At 48.4% G+C, this 18,384-nt stretch overlaps 1 protein-coding gene across 2 annotated transcripts; it reads left to right on the plus strand.

Annotated features, from left to right (window-relative positions):
* Positions 1-977: 977 nt before the first annotated feature.
* Positions 978-17,929, plus strand: SPC25 (SPC25 component of NDC80 kinetochore complex). 2 transcript variants are annotated; one of them, XM_066607520.1, is made up of 7 exons: positions 978-1,070; positions 2,909-3,084; positions 8,914-8,979; positions 13,817-13,963; positions 14,055-14,159; positions 17,358-17,456; positions 17,731-17,927. In XM_066607520.1, exons 2-7 carry the CDS (start codon positions 2,940-2,942, stop codon positions 17,859-17,861), a joined length of 693 nt encoding a protein of 230 aa, XP_066463617.1. In that variant the 5' UTR covers positions 978-1,070; positions 2,909-2,939; the 3' UTR covers positions 17,862-17,927. The 2 variants fall into 2 exon arrangements, with proteins under 2 accessions (XP_066463617.1, XP_066463618.1); XM_066607521.1 differs by having other exon boundaries at positions 997-1,070; positions 2,914-3,084; positions 17,731-17,929.
* The last annotated feature ends 455 nt before the right edge of the window (positions 17,930-18,384 follow it).

Raw genomic sequence — 18,384 nt, forward strand, 5'->3', positions numbered from 1 at the left:
CGTTCTGCAGCTTCTTCTATTCTTCTTTTAAAGATGGCGCCGCGGGTCTTCTCCCACAGTGCACCGCGGGTCTTCTCCCATGGTGCACCGTGGATTTTCTTCTCCTTCCTTGCGTTCCATTGCCGATTCCAGCCTCTTGATTGGCTGGAATCGGCACACGTGACGGGGCGGAGCTACGATGACGACGCGGTGACCAGCTCTCCGGCACGAGCGGCCCCATTCACCAGGCAGAAGACCGCACAGCGCAAGCGCGTCTAAAAAAGCAAGAAGCCAGCGAAATTAGACAGAGCCATGGAGACGGGGACGCTAGCAACGGAGCAGGTAAGTGAATAACTTCTGTATGGCTCATATTTAATGCACGATGTATGCGATGTATATTACAAAGTGCATTAATATGGCCATACAGAAGTGCTGAACCCCACTTGCTGCCGCGAGACAACCCCTTTAAGTAACAATGTAGAAATCTGAAAGCAGCAAATGAGGAGGTCAGCAAGAAAGGCACTGGAGTTCAGTTGGATGATTTACTGTAGATGGGTGTTTGCAATAAGTGGAAATGCTAGGCAAATTTAGTAAGCATCGTACAGAACTGCAACTCAGCATAAATCCTTAAAATAAATGATTACGGTTTATCCCAGCATAGTAACCCTCGTAATCTCTCCTTATAATGTACACAGGTAGGTGTGTGTGTGTGAAGGGGGTGCAGCTATATATCACACTGTCTGATTGTTACTCTATGCCACAACTACAAATCTGTAACGTTCTGGATGATAAACTGCAGACTCCGTCCTAAACTAAAGCAGAGCCTGATGATCCCCTCCCCTGATCACACATCTAATTCCACATCAGTCGTGTGCTCGGAGGGGTCGTGTACTACAAAATCATATACTGTACAAACAGCAGGGCATTCGCCCACAGCAAAGATGGCAGGCGTAGAATCTCGGCAATCGACTTTCAGCCCGCGTGCGGTGTAGGCAGTCGATTGGTGGGCCCTAATGACGTCACGTGCCTGACTGAGCGGCAACATTCGAATCCGGGAGGGGAGCAGCCGTCATCTAGCGGCCGGGCAGCGGGTGAGTGCAGCACGTCACTGGGGGCAGCGGAGCCCGCTATTCCTCCGGGTGTCTCCCCCATGTAATAGCGGGCGTTACGGGACCTCTCCTGGTGCATACAGAACAACAAGCTTGGAGTTCTAAGGGTTTACGGCATTCTCTGGCCCACCTGGTTGTGGGGCGGGCTGTTGGTGTCACGTGATGCACTTTATCAGCTTGCTGGGTCATTGCTGTCTATTTAACCCCTTAGTGACACCGCCTAGTTTGGACCTAACAGCGCCAGGATTTCATTTTTTTTTAATTTTTTTTTTTTTTTTTTTAAATGTTCATTTTTCAAAAGCCGTAACTTTTACATTTTCCAGTGGCCATAAAGCGGCTTGTTCTTTGTGTTGCGAGCCACAGTTTTTTTCTACTTGCATCATTTTTGGAGGACATGTGGTACCTCTATATAACATTCATTATTTTTTTTGGGGGGGGGGGGGGTACTAGAACACATTATTTTAGGCATTTTTTATGGCAGCCACTTTGTAATCTGAATGACATAACTTTTATTCTGTGAGTTTTTTTGCATCGCTGCGTTGAAAGACCCATAACGGGTTGTTTCTCTTTTCCTTGGACGGGGCTCTGATGTTTTTTTGGATGTGATGAGCTGTAGGTTTTATTGGTACGGTTTTTAGGTACATATGACATTTTTGATGAATCTTATTGCAGGTTTTTTGGAAGGTAAGGTAAAGTCCCCTGGTGCAAGCACCGAGTCGTGACCAACTCCTAGGGTGACGTCACATTGTGACATTTTCTTGGCAGACTGGGTGGTTTGCCATTGCCTTCCCCAGCCATCTTTTACCCCCCAGCAAGCTGGGTACTCATTTTACCGACCTCGGAAGGATGGATAAAAATTGTTTTTTGTTAAATTATGTAAATTATTTTTTTTTTTTTACGCTTTTCTTTTTTTTGTCACCTTTATGTTCTTTTACAGGACTTGAACGTATAATTTTATGATCTCTCGGGATATACAGTGCTGTACTGCAGTGGATTATCACTATTGACTAAGGGCTCATTTACACGCAAATATGATCTTTCAGACGATTGAAAGATTGGCAGTTTTAGCAACCATTTTTTATAAAGTACTAATGGACACTAATACCCATTAGCACTTTATCAGCTTCATCTGAATGCAAATGAGCCTCCAGCAGCTGTTTGTAAATCTCAGCATCTGGTCTGTACCTTGCACTCAACTGCATTGTCTTCGCACAGGCTGCCTAGGGCTGTCAGCTGAATGCAATGTAGTCAGCTGCTCCCGTGGAGAACACAGTTTTCGGTTCCTGCTATCGGCTCTCCAACTGAACTCTGAATTTTATGCCCACCTAAAAATCATCATTCAGCCGAAGAGTGAAAGATGGAAGCATTTACACACAACGATTATTGCTCAAAATCCATCGTTTGAACGAATTTTGAGCGATAATTGTTGTGTATAAATGGGGCTTTACACTGACAGTCATGGCTGACCCAGAGGCCACTTTAGGTCTTGGTTGCTATGCAGGTCTAGTTGTCGGTCACAGTCGACTTTCGTTGTATATGGTGTGGGCTCGGCTCACCCCGCGCCTCTTCCCAGAACGTACATATATTTCCTGGTCTGGAAAGGGGTTAAACGACAGTCATCATAATGGCCGCTCTAGTTGGAGCGTTCCCTTCTCCTGTAAATGATGATGATACATTATGGTGCCCATCTGATTATCCAGAATATCTGGTTGACACTGACAGATTGTGGCATGAGACATGCAGGACCATGTGCCTCGCTGCAGGGGTCTGGCAGCATTTCCACATTTGCTCTACTAATTTCCCTTGTCTTCCCTGTTCAGCACAGAGCGCCTCCGCAGTTCAGTGACTGCCATGTCTACCGCCGAGATGGATGACGAGCAGAGCCTCCACGCCTTCATGCAGGATTTCCGAACGAGATTTATTAGCCAGAGCAACGAGGAGATGTCCCCACAGGAAATAAAGGCCTCCTACAAGGAGTCGCTGCAGAACCTCAGCGGTGAGACTATCATCTGACTCTGTCGGCTTCCATGTCAGTTAACATAGTTCGTAAGGCCGAAAAAAGACATTGGTCAATCTAGTTCAGCCTATTACCCCTCAATGCTGATCCAGAGGAAGGCAAAAAAACCAATGAGGTAGAAGCCTCATTTAATGGAAAAAATTCCTTCCAACTCTAATCTGGCAATCGAAATAATAACTGGGTCACCGACCCTTCTAAAATAATTGGTGACTATGAAATGTAAGATGGTATCTCTAAAGAAAGGCATCCAGGCTCCTCTTATACTCTGTTAGGGCTCATGTCCACGGGGAAAATATGATTTAGGATCCGCAGCGGATCTCCCGCATGCGGATCCGCATCCCATAGGGATGCATTGACCACCCGCGGGTACATAAATACCCGCGGATCGTCAATAAAAGTGATTTTAAAAAAAATGGAGCATGAAAAAATCTGGACCATGCTCCATTTTCATGCGGGTCTCCCGCGGGCTTCTATTGAAGCCTATGGAAGCCGTCCGGATCCGCGGGAGACCTAAAATAGGAATTTAAAGCATTTACTCACCCGCAGCGGGCCGCGAAGCTCTGCTCTTCCTCACGGCCGCATCTCCCTTGCTTGGGCTCGGCGGATGTGCCGGCGCATGCGCGCGGCACGTCGACGACGTGCCGCCGGCGTCAGGAATTCATCCGCCGGCCGAAAATGAAGATCCGGCCGTGAGGAACAGCTGACCTTCCCCGCCCGCGCCGGATAGGTAAATGCTTTTAAATTGCTATTTTCGGCGCTCATGTCCGCGGGGCAGGAGGGACCCGCTGCAGATTCTCCATTGAGAATCTGCAGCGGATCTGATTTTCCCCGTGGACATGAGGCCTAACTGAGTTCTCTATCACCATGTCCTCGGGCAGCGAGTTCCACAGCCTCACTGCTCTTACAGTAAAGAACCCTTCTATGTCGGTGTAGAAGCCTCCTTTCCTCTAGACGTAGAGCGTGCCCCCTTGTTAAAGTCACAGTCCTAGGTATAAACAGATGATGGGAGAGATCTCTGTATTGTCCTCTGATATATCTATACATAGTTATTAGGTCGCCTATCAGCTGTATTGGAGCATGCCACGATTTTTTTGTTCTCGCAACATTGCATCAGTGGAAATATCGCTAATGGAAAGGAAGCCATTGAAAATTATTGGTTTCTTAAATCTGCTTTTTTTTTTTCTTTTTTTTTTACTGACTCTTGCATCGCACAAAAATCACGTGATTTTTCTCGCCCGTGTGAAACTACCCTTAGAAACCCCTCAAACATTTTACCCACAGTAGAAGTAAGACTTACCGGCCTGTAGTTTCCAGGTTCACTTTTTGACCCCCCCCTTCTTGAATATCCGCGCCACATTGGCTATGTGCCAATCCAGTGGAACAGACCCCGTCACTATGTGGAAGGATGTTGGATATAGGGAGGGTGTGAGGAGATGAATGGGAGAAATAACTACTTCTCTGACATATGGGAGGAGAGTGACGGCTCATTCTGGATGATTTGCGAGAAGATGAGGTTGGTATGATTGCGGGTGAGACAAATGTTGAGCTGTAACATGATGCAGCTCTACATAAGGGGCAGACCATATATTGGGGCGTTTAGATCGTATAATTCCCAAGTAGTACAATAGTTGTGTATTTAAAGCTAGCTAAGGTCCAGAAGCAGCCTATCAGAAGGACGGGTTCAATATAGCTTTGAGGTTTCTTCAAAATAGGTGGTTTAGGTTAGATATTAAATAGATAGTCTCAGTATACACTGGTCTATATAAGCTGTCAGGGCTCGCACTTGTATAGCATATAGCAACTTATAGGATGTTGGTCTCACCAGGCTGATGAGCAGTTTGTGTCCCAGTAATATCCAGTGTTTAGGCCTTTAGGCTAATTTCGCACGGGTGCGTGTGATATCGGGCTGCAAAACTTGGCCTGATATCGCGCTTGCCATTTCCCAGCAGACGTGAGGCAGTTTTATGTTAAACTTCTCGCATCACTTCAGGCGAACTAGCTGCAGCGGAGGATAACTGAACGTCTCCATTTGTAAACCTCACATCGCACGCGCACACTGTGCTATGATTTGCCGGCCCCATAGAAAACAATGGATGATGTGATGTGAACGAACGTCCAAAGATAGGACTTTTTTTTAAAATTCTTATTTATTTCCCCCATGCCACGATGCGGGAAAAATCGTTTGTGTATTACCACATTCAGGGCAATACAAGAATAGGGTTCATATTTGTGTGTCTCAACACACGCAAATCTCATGCGATTTTCTTGGCCGTGTGAAATCAGCCCAAGGATCGGGAGTAGGATAACTCCCAGCTTTCAACTACCTGTCACCTCGGGAGAGAAGCAGCGGGATACTGTACTGTGGCCCACTTATCACCTCAGGGTGGCCGCAGAGTATGTGTTGTGGCCCACTTATCAGTGGGGGGGACAGAGAGGCTATGAGGTTTTATATCACGGCCCACCTATGCCGTGGGGAAGCAGAGGGGTAGCGAGTTATTATATCTGCAGTGTGCTTTAAAGCACATGGGAGAGGACAGTTGGATACAGTGTCCATAGCGCACCCGCCACCGCGATCGAGGAGGGGCCAGGGAGCAGATGGACAAGGTGTCCCTGACCGCTTGTCACCTCAGTGGAGAGGAAAGTACATGGTAGGCTGTCACATCAGGGACCCGCCGCATGCTGGTCTCACCGAGGCCTATGTCCGCATTTCTTCGCAGAAGTGGAGAACGAGGAGGGTTCCTCTGTAACCAGGGGCGCGAGGTCTGGAAGACCCCGCATTCTGCACTCGCTGGCAGCAACTTCCTGGGCTGATAGCGGAAGAGGTAAGCTCAAGACCTGGGCCTATGCACACGCTGCACTGGAAAACTCTCAAACGTCTCCAAAGCACCTCCACCTTACCCCTGGGCAGGAGTCCAGCCATAAAGAGTGCTACAGGTCGCTATTGGTCCTCAGGTATGGCAGGATATTTAGGGTCACGGAGGAACTACAGCTAATTGCACCCTATCCTCATGGCTTCAGGCCTTACCCCCTCAAAGATTACTACAAGGAAGTGTTGGATTTTTTTATGTATATTGGAGAGATTTATTTTACCAGCAGTCCCCCCCCTCCCAAATCTCCTCTTAGGTTCCACGAGAGCAGGAAGAGGAGGCATCTGGCAGCACATTAATACAGTGTGCACCAGGATCAGTGCAGAGCAGAGGAGCAGCGGAGCTTCCGTGTGGAGGAAGGAGTAAATATGCGGGTCTTGGGGTGGGATGGGCAGCCGCGGTGGGGTGCCACTGTTATATGGGGGGCCGCGGTGGGGTGCCACTATTATTCGGGGAGGGGGCGCCGCGGTGGGGTGCCACTATTCGAGGGGGGGGGGGGGCCGCGGTGGGGTGCCACTATTATTCGGGGGGGCCAAGGTGGGGTGTCACTGTTATTGCTGTTGGGCGTCACTGTTATCGCTGGGGGCTGCTGTGGGGTGTCACTGTTATCTATTATATGTTTACATGTGGCGGAAATGGGCAGGGCTGTTTCAAAATAGACAGGGTGCAGATTTTGACTGCTTTTTGGATGTGAAAATGCTGCAGAATTTTCCACAGAAATTTCCGCTGAGGACATTCTGCAGTATTTCCGCTTCCAAAAAGCAGTCAAAATCCGCATGCTGTCTGTTTTGAAGCGGCCCTATCCTTTTTAGGACGACGGGGGTAAAATCGTACGTCATAAGCCCCGCCCCCTGACATGCTGGCACTTTCCGATAAATATGTGGGTTTTGGGTTATAGTTTGGGCACTCGGTCTCTAAAAGGTTCGCCATCACTGTCCTATAAGGTGTGAGCCTTTCATAGTAAGTATTTAGGATGCTTGTAAACATTTCCCATTTATTGTCAAGTTATGGGCATCTCTAATCCGATTGAACTTTGCCTTCTTAAAATTGGTATTTTTGTAGTACCCCAATAAAACTTATTATAATATAGTTACTATTTCCCAGGTGCCCCTCAATCAGCACTTGTTGTTGTCAGGTCTATGGCTAAGAAATTCAAAATGGCCGTCCTTCTAGTTGGGTCCTGTACAAGTTGGGTAAGGTACCATATATACTCGAGTATAAGCCTAGTTTTTCAGCACATTTTTTTTTATGCTGAAAAAGCCCCCCTCGGCTTATACTCGAGTGAGGTAAAAAAAAAAAATAACCAAAAAAACCCCGCAATACTCACCTCCCAGCCAGCGTTTGTGTCCCCGGCGTGATAGTGTCCCCGGCAGTGCGGCAAGCTGCTTGAAAATTTTCCCCTGTCATCTCCCTGCTCGGCTTTGAATTCTTCCGCCATCAGCGCTGTGTAAGTAAGCGCTGTGTTTGGATCGAGCGCCAGCCAATCACAGCCGGCGCTCGATCATACACAGCCATTCAGTGAATGACATCACTGAATGGCTGTGATTGGTTTATCGAGCGCCGGCTGTGATTGGCTGGCGCTCGATCCAATCACAGCACTTACTTACACAGCGCTGACGGCGGAGGAATTCAAAGCTGAGCAGGGAGATGACAGCGGGGAGAAGTCTGCAGCAGCTTGCCACACTGCCAAGGAGACCATCGCGCCGGGGACACAGACGCTGGTTAGGAGGTGAGTATTGCGTTTCTTTTTTACCTAGTATATACTCGAGTATAGCTAGGCTTATACTCGAGTCAATAAGTTTTACCATTTTTTTTTTTTGTGGTAAAACTTATTGACTCGGCTTATACTTCGGTCGGCTAATACTTCAGTATATATGGTAATTATCTTTAGTAATATACAAAAATGTGTTACCTTTAGGAGATCTGCAGGTTTCGGCTTCCCAGTTTATATCTGTATAGGTAATAATTACTTCATTGTGATTTGCTGCTTCATCTATTTTCTTCAGTAATATTATAACATATTTTTTTGGTCTATAGAAAATCCCTATGAGGATTTTGTGTATTTCCCACCCACAGAGGCTCCACATGTTCATCTTTCCTATATATCTCTCAGCAATGTGGGGTTTAGACAGGATTTTACATAAAGACAAACCCCTCCCCTTTCTGTTTTTTACAATCCCCACCCCCTGATTAATCACTCCTACAGCCTTCTAGTCATCTTCTCCCCCAGCACAGCTGCCCCCTCCCCATTTAGATGCAGCCCGTCCCTACGGTAGAACCAGTAGCCAACAGCAAAGTCGTCCCAGTTCTTCAGAAACCCAAACCCTTTTTTCCTACACCAACTCTGGAGCCACTTGTTTACCTCCCTAATCTCCTGCTGCCTTTCTGCTGTGGTACAGAAAATACTACTTTGGAGGTCCTTCCCCAAAGCTTACATCCTAGTTCCCTGAAATCGTTTATAAGGACCCTCCACCTACCTCTAACTGTGATTGGTGCCAATCTGTACCATGATCGCTTGATCCTCACCAGCCCCTCCCAGTAATCAGTCAACCTGATCCGTGATTTATCAAGCTCACGTGCCAAGAAGACAATACACCGTTCAACGATTCTAGTCTTTGTGGCAGAGGGCATGTCATGCTGCAGTAGTGCTAATCCTGTAATGGTACCCCGCTCATCTGCCAACTTTGTAAGCTTGTTGGGGTATGCCAGTTCAGAACGAGCCTCCCTGGCTCTCTTCCCTCTACCCCTTCTCCTGTCACCCAGCTAGCTGCCTGCTCATCCTGCTCTCCCATACTACCATCAACGCCCACATCTACCCCAGCGAGTGCCTGCTCAGTGAGCAGCAAACTGCTTTCCGCAGTGCGACCGGATCTCGGTGTTTAGATCCAGGATCCGGGCTTCCAAATGTGTAACACTGTTGTTTTTTTTTATTTTTCCCCAGATTCTTGGGCCAAAAAATACAGAGAAGGAGAAATGATGATCAAGAAAATCCAGGAGTTTAATGACGGTAAGGATGAGTAATCGAACACCAATGATCCAGAATATCTGGTAACTGCCAGCCCCTGTTATAGAGATCTATACAAGCAGTAAAAGTCAATTAATCTGACAGGTAGAAGACATACATGGCGCCTCAATACCGGGTCACATGAGGCAATATTCCCGCAGCCCTCTGCTCCGACTTCCACTGTTGCTTAGTCTGCAGTGTCTGTGCTCTTAAGATTCCAGATTATAATGTCTTCATACACCCTTTTTTTTTGTCTTGTAATATTTAAAATATGTACAGTCGTGGCCAAAAGTTGGCACAAATATTAACTTTCACAAAGTTTGCTGCTTCAATGCTTTTAGCTCTTGTAGTCAGATGTTTCTATGGTTACTGGAGTATATTTACAAGCATTTCTTACAATTTTAAACTTTCGACAAACTCAGGTAAAGACTCAATATTTACAATGCTGACCCTTCGTTTTCAAGACTTCTGCAATTCACCCTGGCATGAAGCTATCATGAGTCCTGTGTCATGCCAACAGTAAATCAATCATATGTGGGGTTGTTTCATCCAAGGGGGCTCACTGACAGTTTTACTAGGAACGCTGCCATGAATTAGGAAAAAATAGTATCTAAGAATCCTCCAAGATGAACTTTTCCCAATGATCCAGGAGCAATTTGGTGATGAACATTGTGTTAACTCCTCCCACTAGCTATACCCCTCCTGGAAGCATCATGCTAGCTCAGTTTTTAGCTTGGTGTCGTAGGAGGCAGGACTGTCTACACCGACTATTTTTTTCATCTTTTAGATTTCACTTCAACTTTTTTGTGGAAGATCAGATAATAACCGGGGAGGCAGGAATCACACTGTTAACCCACCGAGGAGGGCGAATAGAGGAGAACTTAACCCTTTGTTGTCTGCCCAGTCCCTCAGAAGACAAAGAGGCACATTCAGGCCCTAACCTGGATGTGACCCGCCAGCCGTAGACCCCCCCCTTTCCTACGGCCCGTCATTCTCTCCCTTCCTAAAGGCAGGCGATGGTGGGGAGAAGCTCTGCTGGAGTCGGGAAGCCACCCTACCTCGGTCAAGAGGTAAGTATGTGGTTTTATTCTGTTAGTCCGCCGCTGTGCAGACCGTAACGGGGTGTCTCCTGGTGTTTGTGTAGTGACTTGTGTTGCGCTGCCTGCACCACTTGTAGCTGGTAGTGACCGCCCGAGGTTTATGGTGATGCTGCCAGCAGCTTGTGTTGTGCCGACCGTGGCTGGAAGTAGTGCCCTGCAGCTTGTTTTTGGTGAGGCCGGTGCCGCAGGCTGTGGTAAAACCCCCACCTTCTTCAGTGCAACCGCACGGCCATCTGTCACCCAGCGCTGCCCTGAATCTGGCACGTGCGCCCACGTGATGTCACAGCACTGCCATGTCCCACAGTGTTGCCATGTCACTAGCATTAGCTCTGCTAGGTCCCCTGGCGCGGCCATCATATTTGCTGCCACACGGCCTCTTGTCGCTGTGCGATATAGGTGCCTTCACCGCTGAACGGTCTTGGTTTTTAGCTGCTGTGCGAGCTTCTACTTTTGCTATGTGACGCACGGCTATGTGTCATAACCGCTGCGCGGCCGCTGTTTTTAGTCGCTGTGCAGCCTGCAGGGCCGTCTGGGGCACGTGTCCTGTGTACATCACCGCAAGGCAGGATAGGCCGGTGTATGACCCGTGTGTTTTCCCACCGACAGGCCTGGAGTGCAGGGCCACCAGGCGGGTTTTTGGTGTAATTTGCTGTTCAACAGCTGGTTTATATTGCTACTGTGCGGTCTGTTTTGCCATCATGTGGCGGTTCGTGGCTATGCTGACCACTCCAAATGCGCCTAACACCTCCCATCCTCCCACCTGGGGTTGCTGAAACCTGTGGTACCTCCCATACTGGATCGAGTACTCGCACGGAGATTTTCTGGACTCATCGCTCCCCATATCCACTTTGGACCGGGTTGAGCCTGCCCTATGGGTAGCTCCCCTGTTGCTTCTCCTGCAGCCAGCCGTATAGCAGTGTCCGTATCTAGGATGACACATGGACAGGGCTGACCAGAGCCGCATACTAAGTGCGCTCTCGCTACTTACGAGATTACTTCCACCAGAGAAGATCTCTTTTTACGGCCTAAGTGCATGGACTCTTCTCAGCATTACTCTGGGCTTGCTGGGACCTGTGGTACCTTCCAAACCGGAAAGAGAAGAGTACTTTGCGCAGGGATTCTCTGGACTCATTGCTCCCCATATCTACCAAACATCGGGTTGAGTTTTGCCTGTCGGTAATCCCCTACAGTTCCTGCAGCCAGACGTACCTCAGGGTCCACGTCTAGTAGGACACACGGACAGGGGCGGCCAGAGGCACATACTATGTGCGCTCTCGCTACATACGAGATCACATCTAGCAGAGAAGATCTTGTCTTACGGACAACAGTATGCGATCTCTTGTCAGTACTCGCACAGGGAGTCTCTGGACTCATCGCTCCCTGCACTGGATTGAGCCTTGCCCGTCGGTAGCTCTTCTGCTTCCCCCCCCCTTCCTGCAGGCAGACGTACCACAGTGTCCGTGTTAAGGATGACACGGGGACCGGCCAGAGCCATATACTATGTGCGCTCTCGCTGCAGTACAAGATTACTTCCAGCCGGGGAATATCTTATTTTACAGACAACCGGGGTTAAGCTGATTGTCATCAGTACTCCAGGCATGCTGAGACCTGTGGTACCTTCCATGCCTGAAGGAGCGCATACACTGGTCCGGGGATTCCTCTCGCTAACTCTCCTTCTGCAGTTGTCTGTGTCCAGGATTACATTTGGACAGGGGCCGGACAGAGCCACAGATGATGTGCGCTTATCGCGGCAGTACGAGATTTACATCCAGCAGTGACTCTCGTCTTAAGAACAATGTTACTGGAACTGATTGTCAGCTGTACTCTGGCCTCGATGGCGGGCTGGACCGGGTTGAGCCGGGCCTTACTGCTAGCTGCCCTGTTGTTACCTCTCCTGCTGTTACCTGCAGGCAGCCTACTGCAGGGTCTGAGGCCAGCACGACACACGGACGGGCCGGCCAGAGCCACGTACGGTGTGTGATCTCGCTATGACACGAGATTTACATTCAACCAGAATAAGTCTTCCTATGAACAATATTATCGAATGCCTGTGGGTTTTTTCTCCTGCCTCGCTGAGACCTGTGGTACCTGCCAGATGGAAAGAGTACTATCACGGGAATTCTGCGAACACATCGCGCCTCATCTCCGCTCTGCAGCTTCCCTGGGATGACCACCTGCTACTCCTTGTAGGCAACTTTAGGGCGATCCCCGATTTCAGGAGAGCCGCAGGCTGGAGCGGTATACTATGTGCGCTCCTGCCACAGACAAGAGTGACGTGCAGTCAGAGAGCATCTCATTTTCTGCACAGTCCGGACTTGGCATCTAGTGGTGTTTCTGGGTCCCAACTCTGACAGGGAACTGGGGGGCTATAGATACATCTATGGAGCGCCCCTCCGGTTGGCTATGACATGCTGACCACTGTGAGTCCGCTCCCTTTCGGACGGTCTCCGAACTATGAGACATCTGGTGGTTCCTAGGAACCTGGAATGTTACTTCTATCAGCCGTGTCCATATGGACGTTGGTAGCCTACAGGGGTTATACCGGTTGAGACGGAGTCCCCTGCTGACCCTGATGGGTGCAGAACAGGCCACGTGTTTTTCTATATTGTGGATGGAGAAACGGTGGCCGTAAGGAGTACTCTGTAACCAGAGCAGTCTCTAATTGCGGATCGGATATAGGGCGCTGATCCTCAGAAAAACTAGTTCCTCCTATTCCATTGCTAAACGACGAACTGTATAGGGACCTTTTTTGTGTTAGAAAACGTCTCACATCGCTTCAGGGAAGTAGCGCTCCTCCAGCACGGGAGGATTGTCAAGTTTTTCCCATTGTTCTCAATGGGAAACCTCGCATCGCACTCATGTCCGAAGATAGATAGGACATGCCGCTATTTTTTTATTTATTTTTTGCCGCACCATGATGTAGGAAAACAACGCTTATGTATGTGACCCCATTCAAAAGAATGGGGCTTATATTTGTGCGTCTCACAATGCACAAATCTCGTGCGACTTTTCTCTCTCAGGTGAAAGCAGCCTAAAAGATCTAAAAACACTGAAGCGGTAAACTTTGTGAAAACCAAAATTTGTGTCAGTCTTAACCCTTTCCAATCCACTGTCTGACCTCCTGAGGACATTATGATTTAAGGCTGTACAGCTCCGATGTTGGAAGACATCCGTCGGGGTTCTCTTATTGTATATTGCCAGCCTCTCTGCAGTCGGAGCCTATCCGATGTGTCACCTCATGCAGTACTGGCTTTAGCCAGCATATAGCGCCATTGTATAACAGCAGAAAAAGGGTAAGCCCCCTAGGAAAACCAGGATACAAATTGGATTGGAAAGGGTTAAGGCTTTTGGCCACAACTGCACTATAAGGTGTTTAAGGCTCATAGAGAAGCCTATGGAAAAAAAGGACGAAAAAAACTGCCATACCCCGAGCATGCTGTATTCTGAAAGGAGGTCCAAAAACATGTTGCTACACCTTTTATATTGCACTGTAGACTTTAAAGTAATGCGAAAATAGAAATCAGCTGCCTGATTGCTGGTTTATGGACCTGCGGTCAAGGGTCTGCTACTGGGCGTGCAGGAATATTGAAGCCTCCCGTATATGGTGATATACCGAGTACCGCTGACTCCTTTCATTACTACTTGTAGACTCTTAGTGCAGAGATACCCGCTGTTTGGGCCACTCTCGTAGGGCTATGTGATGAATGCTCTAAAATAGGTTTTGTTCTTATCTACTTTAGAGATTGAGAACCAGAACAAGCGCATTGAGCAGAAGCAGGATGACATCTTGAGAGAAATCGAGAAGGTGAAGGAGAATAAGAAGTTGAGCGCTGAACTGTCTGAACACATCCAGACGTTACGGAAAGAACTCGCCCTCAAGAGGGAGCGTAAGAACCGCAAAGCTCATAGCTGCCGTGCGATGTGTGTATGTATATAACATAGAAGTGTATGATGGGAGTTTTTTGTTTTTTCTTGCAGTTGCTTTGGCAAACAAGAAAGCAAATAAAGACAAGCTGAAGGAACTGCACAAGTCGGCCACTTTATTCAAGGAACGCCTAGGGTTGGAGATCCGGAAACTGCGTGGTAAAGAGGGTGCCTGGGGGATTGTTGTGGTGTAGTGCTGGTCACGTTGGTGTTGTATGCTCCTACTTTATGGAATCTGTAATGAGACCATTTTGTAGAGGTTGTTAATCTCTGTCAAGGCACGATCAATGTATACCAAGGCATGTAAGAGGGAGGGAGCTTCCTCTGTGACATCATTGGCCTTCCCCCATCTAATTCTCTCCCTCAGGCAAAATAGGATGTCCAAAAGAAGCATTATATAGATTTTATATTTAAAATGGCACAGACACGGTGTGATTAATTTGCAAGATGAGCAGAGGAATAAATAATTAGTCCACTGATAAGTGATGTGAAAGTTTTACAGTCTTTAAACTGGTATTGGGGTGGCACCAGCCCTGTGTGATATCCCTGCTATAGATTTCTCATATAATCCACTCTGCCATGAAACCTTTGGACGTGTTTATTCCTATGTTGTGTCAGATGCTTATAAACCTGTACTCCCAAATTCTTCTATGACACTGAGATTTGAAGTTTGCTTTTAATATAATAACCTTAATGTGTTGTGTCCATGACCAGAGCAGTGCTCGGCCACAGGTAATTCTGTCTTTTTCTTTAATTGTGTGGCGGTGAGACCTCATCCTTGCCATAGGAAGGTCTTCCAGTGGCACTCGTGGCTCCTGCCTCACCTCGACGTGCATGGTATACAGACTTAGTCAACCTACTTGTCAACGCTCTGTGGTGCCTTCCACTTTAAGACTATCTTCTCTTGCAGGGAACCCCTCTTCCTCTTGAGTTTAGCCACACTTTGTTTAACAGCATGACTGTTGAAGCTGCAATCCTGAGAGATCTGGGTTTTACTGAAGCTGTCGTCCAGACTATGATGAAAGCTAGGAAACCCTACTCTCTGGTTCAGCAGTGGGTGTGGAAAGCTTTTTTCCCTCTGGTGTGAACAGTGTGGTTTTTACTTTTTCCAGGCAGGTCTGGATATGATGGGACAGGTAGCAGCCCTGTCCACCTTTTTCCAGCGCCCTTTGATGTCGAAAGTAGCCGTCCGCACCTTCATATCGTACTCACCTGTGTAAAATAAGCTTTAGGCCGATTTCACACGACCAAGAAAATCGCATGAGATGTGTGTTGTGAGATGCACAATGTGATTGTTCTCAGTAAGAGAAACCAAGTGATCTTGTAGATATGATACGTTTTAGTGGCTAACAAATACATGTTACAGCAAGCTTTCCAACCTAGGCAGGGCTTTTTCTCAGGAGGGGCACTAACCTCGCATAAATATGAACCTCAGTCTTTTGAATGGATTTATATGTGAGTAATTTTCTCCCCTCCCAATCACATCACGGGAAAAAGGCCCCTGCATGTCCTATCTGCACATTCCTCAAACCGCATCGCCCACGGATTTCAATTGGAGCTTTAATGCCTTGCATGGCTCTCACATACCGTACGCTGTGAGGTTTCCAATCCTCTCTTGGAAGCAAAACTTGCACAGGATCATCTGACCTTCACAGATGCAGGGCATTTTTGCCCCAAAAATGCTTTGCATCCACTTACAAATCGCATGTTGGCAAGCTCCATCTCGCAGTTGCGTCTGTGGGTTAGCCTTACAGTTTAATTCTTTGTTTCTATGTTACACTGCCCAGTGTACCTTTTAAATATCTTACTCTAGCCCCCCTGCCGGCCAAGAGCAGGAGAGCATTGTGATAATAGTGTAGGCTACTGATGCCATAGGAGCCGGGTGAAGATGGTAACTTACTGCTGCACACTAGCCTTGTCAGGAAAGGATACTCCCTTCTTGAAGTAGTTTATCTCAGGGTGCCGCCCTATAGCTCCTGACAGTTCCCTGATGCAAGGATAGATCTGCTGCTGTTGGGCACAATCTGGATGCTGATGGTTCAGGTCATTGGGCCGTTGGATGTTTAGCGCCGGTCCGCGGCACCACCGGGAAATTTTGCTCTAAACACAAGGCCCGCGGGCCGAATCCGGCCCGCTGCCTTGTGTTATGTGGCCCGCAGCGTGCCGACGCCGCTCACCACTGAAGCGATTACCAGCCGGGTGCGCCGCAGCTCCCCGCTGGTAATCGCGCTGATCCCGGCGCACACTGACGTCTGTGCAGCCAGGATTCTCCTCCCCGAGTCCCCTGCTCATTAATTCCGCAGGAGAGGACTCGGGGAGGAAGCGTTCCGGGCTGACGTCAGGGCAAGCAGACAGAGAGCGACATCAGGGAGGAGGTAAGTATACGGGTTGGGGGGGCTGCTTGCTACTAGGAGGAACTACCTATTACTGGGGGGGCTGCCTATTGGGGGGGGGGGGTGCTGCCTATTACTGGTGGGGGCTGCCTATTACTGGTGGGGGCTGCCTATTACTGGGGGGGGGGCTGCCTATTACTGGGGGTGGGGGCTACCTATTACAGGGGAAGGGGCTGCCTATTACTGGGGGGGCTGGTTATTACTGGGGGTGGGGGCTACCTATTACAGGGGAAGGGGCTGCCTATTACTGGGGGGGGGCTGCCTATTACTGGGGGGGACCTGCTTATTACTGGGGGGGGGGGGCTACTTATTACAGGGTAAGGGGCTGCTTATTACTGGGGGGGGGCTACTTATTACAGGGGAAGGGGCTGCCTATTACTGGGGGGGCGCTGCCTATTACTAGGGGTGGGGTGGGGGCTACTTACTACTGTGGGGGCTGGTTATTACTGGGGGGGGCTACTTAGTACTTGGCGGGCTGCCTATTACTGGGGGTGGACCTGCTTATTACGGGGGGGGGGGGGACCTGCTTATTACGGACGGGGGGGCTGCTAATTACTGAGAGGTGGGGGCTGTCTATTACTGGGGGGGGGGGGGAGATAAATTATATGCTGCCCTATGTGTGTGCTGGGGGGGGGGGGGGGGATAGACTATATACTGCCCTATGTGTGTACTGCCAGGGCATTCTAAATGTCATAATTAAATGAGAATGGACTAAACTCCAACCCCCTCCATAACCCCGCCCTATATAACCAAAGCCCTGCCCATGTCCCACCCAACCCTGCCGGGCCTTGTAAAAATGGTCTTGCTGGAAGCCGGTCCCTGGTGCCAAAAAGGTTGGGGACCACTGCTTTACACGGCCGGTGGTAGTTCTAAAGTGAATCAAAAACTGCATAACCAATGATAGTAGGGTGAAAGTAAATTCCTCCATGGAAACGTAACCTGGGACTGTCTCCTTCTTTCCCAGGTGATCGGCTGCAGTTTGTCTTCAGATGTATTAACCCAAAAGACCTGGAGGAGCCTTATTCTTGTATCATTTATTTTAACGAGGAAGGAGAATATCAACGTAAGTCACGTCACTCGCTAGAGGTGGTTTCCCCACAATTCTTATGGCTATACACTCCTGTCTAAAGTAAGACCGCAAGACTTGGTGCAAAGTATAGTCAGCAGACCCCTCTATTACTACTTTAATGCAATGATCTCCAAAACTATCACCGTATACCCTGACCGTATGATTTCATCTTCTACCAGCTAAAGCCCACTGATTGCTGTTATATTATACCTAATCCCCCATTCGTTACAGTATTACATTCACTTTTAGTTGTCTTTTCTCATTGCAGTCACAGGATGTGATCCTCCCCTGGACTGCTTCAGTGAGTATGAGAAGAAAGTACAAGAAACCAAGAACTTCTCAGCATTGCTTGCTAATCTGCGCAAATCATTTGCAGCATTATGTGTACAAGTCAAATAACATGTATTTCCAAGTTCTCCACTCCTGTATATATCTGTTCCTGTATTATAAATCTGATAACAGAACATAAGTGTCATGTGGTGCTGTAACCCATAGCAACAACTGCTAGCCCTACTCACTTAGCCCAGATTTACACGCACAGTACACAGTGAATAGAAGTCGTTGATTTCAATGTGTTCGTTCACAAACAGCAGCTGGCACGGAGCTGCCGGGGAGAGCGGGCAGGAACTGAGGGGAGATCTCTCTCTCCCGCCCGCTCTCCCCCGCAACTCACCTGTCAGCTGCGGCGGCTCCCGAATCTTCAGGGACGAGCGGGGAGATACTCGGCTAAGGCACATTACTCGAGCGAGTAGTGCTTTAGCGAGTATACTCGCTCATCCCTAATAAGGACTAATTGGGTTAAGTGACAGAAGGTCAGCTTATCCAACTTGTTTCATTAGTCTCAAAATGACAAATGTCCTAAATATTTCAAAAATTACGGCGCAGGTCTCATCCTGATAGATTGAAATAACCAAAAGAGAAA

This window comes from Eleutherodactylus coqui, chromosome 6, assembly GCF_035609145.1.
Source record: "Eleutherodactylus coqui strain aEleCoq1 chromosome 6, aEleCoq1.hap1, whole genome shotgun sequence".
In the NCBI taxonomy this organism is placed as follows: domain Eukaryota; kingdom Metazoa; phylum Chordata; class Amphibia; order Anura; family Eleutherodactylidae; genus Eleutherodactylus; species Eleutherodactylus coqui.

What these genes read in the sequence shown, in the direction of transcription:
- SPC25 (XM_066607520.1), top strand. Translation starts at nt 2,940, where the DNA reads ATGTCTACCGCCGAGATGGATGACGAGCAGAGCCTCCACGCCTTCATG. An exon ending in GTCGCTGCAGAACCTCAGCG is followed by an intron (nt 3,085 to 8,913) that starts GTGAGACTATCA and finishes ATTTTTCCCCAG; the next exon opens with ATTCTTGGGCCAAAAAATAC. An exon ending in GGAGATCCGGAAACTGCGTG is followed by an intron (nt 14,160 to 17,357) that starts GTAAAGAGGGTG and finishes CTTCTTTCCCAG; the next exon opens with GTGATCGGCTGCAGTTTGTC.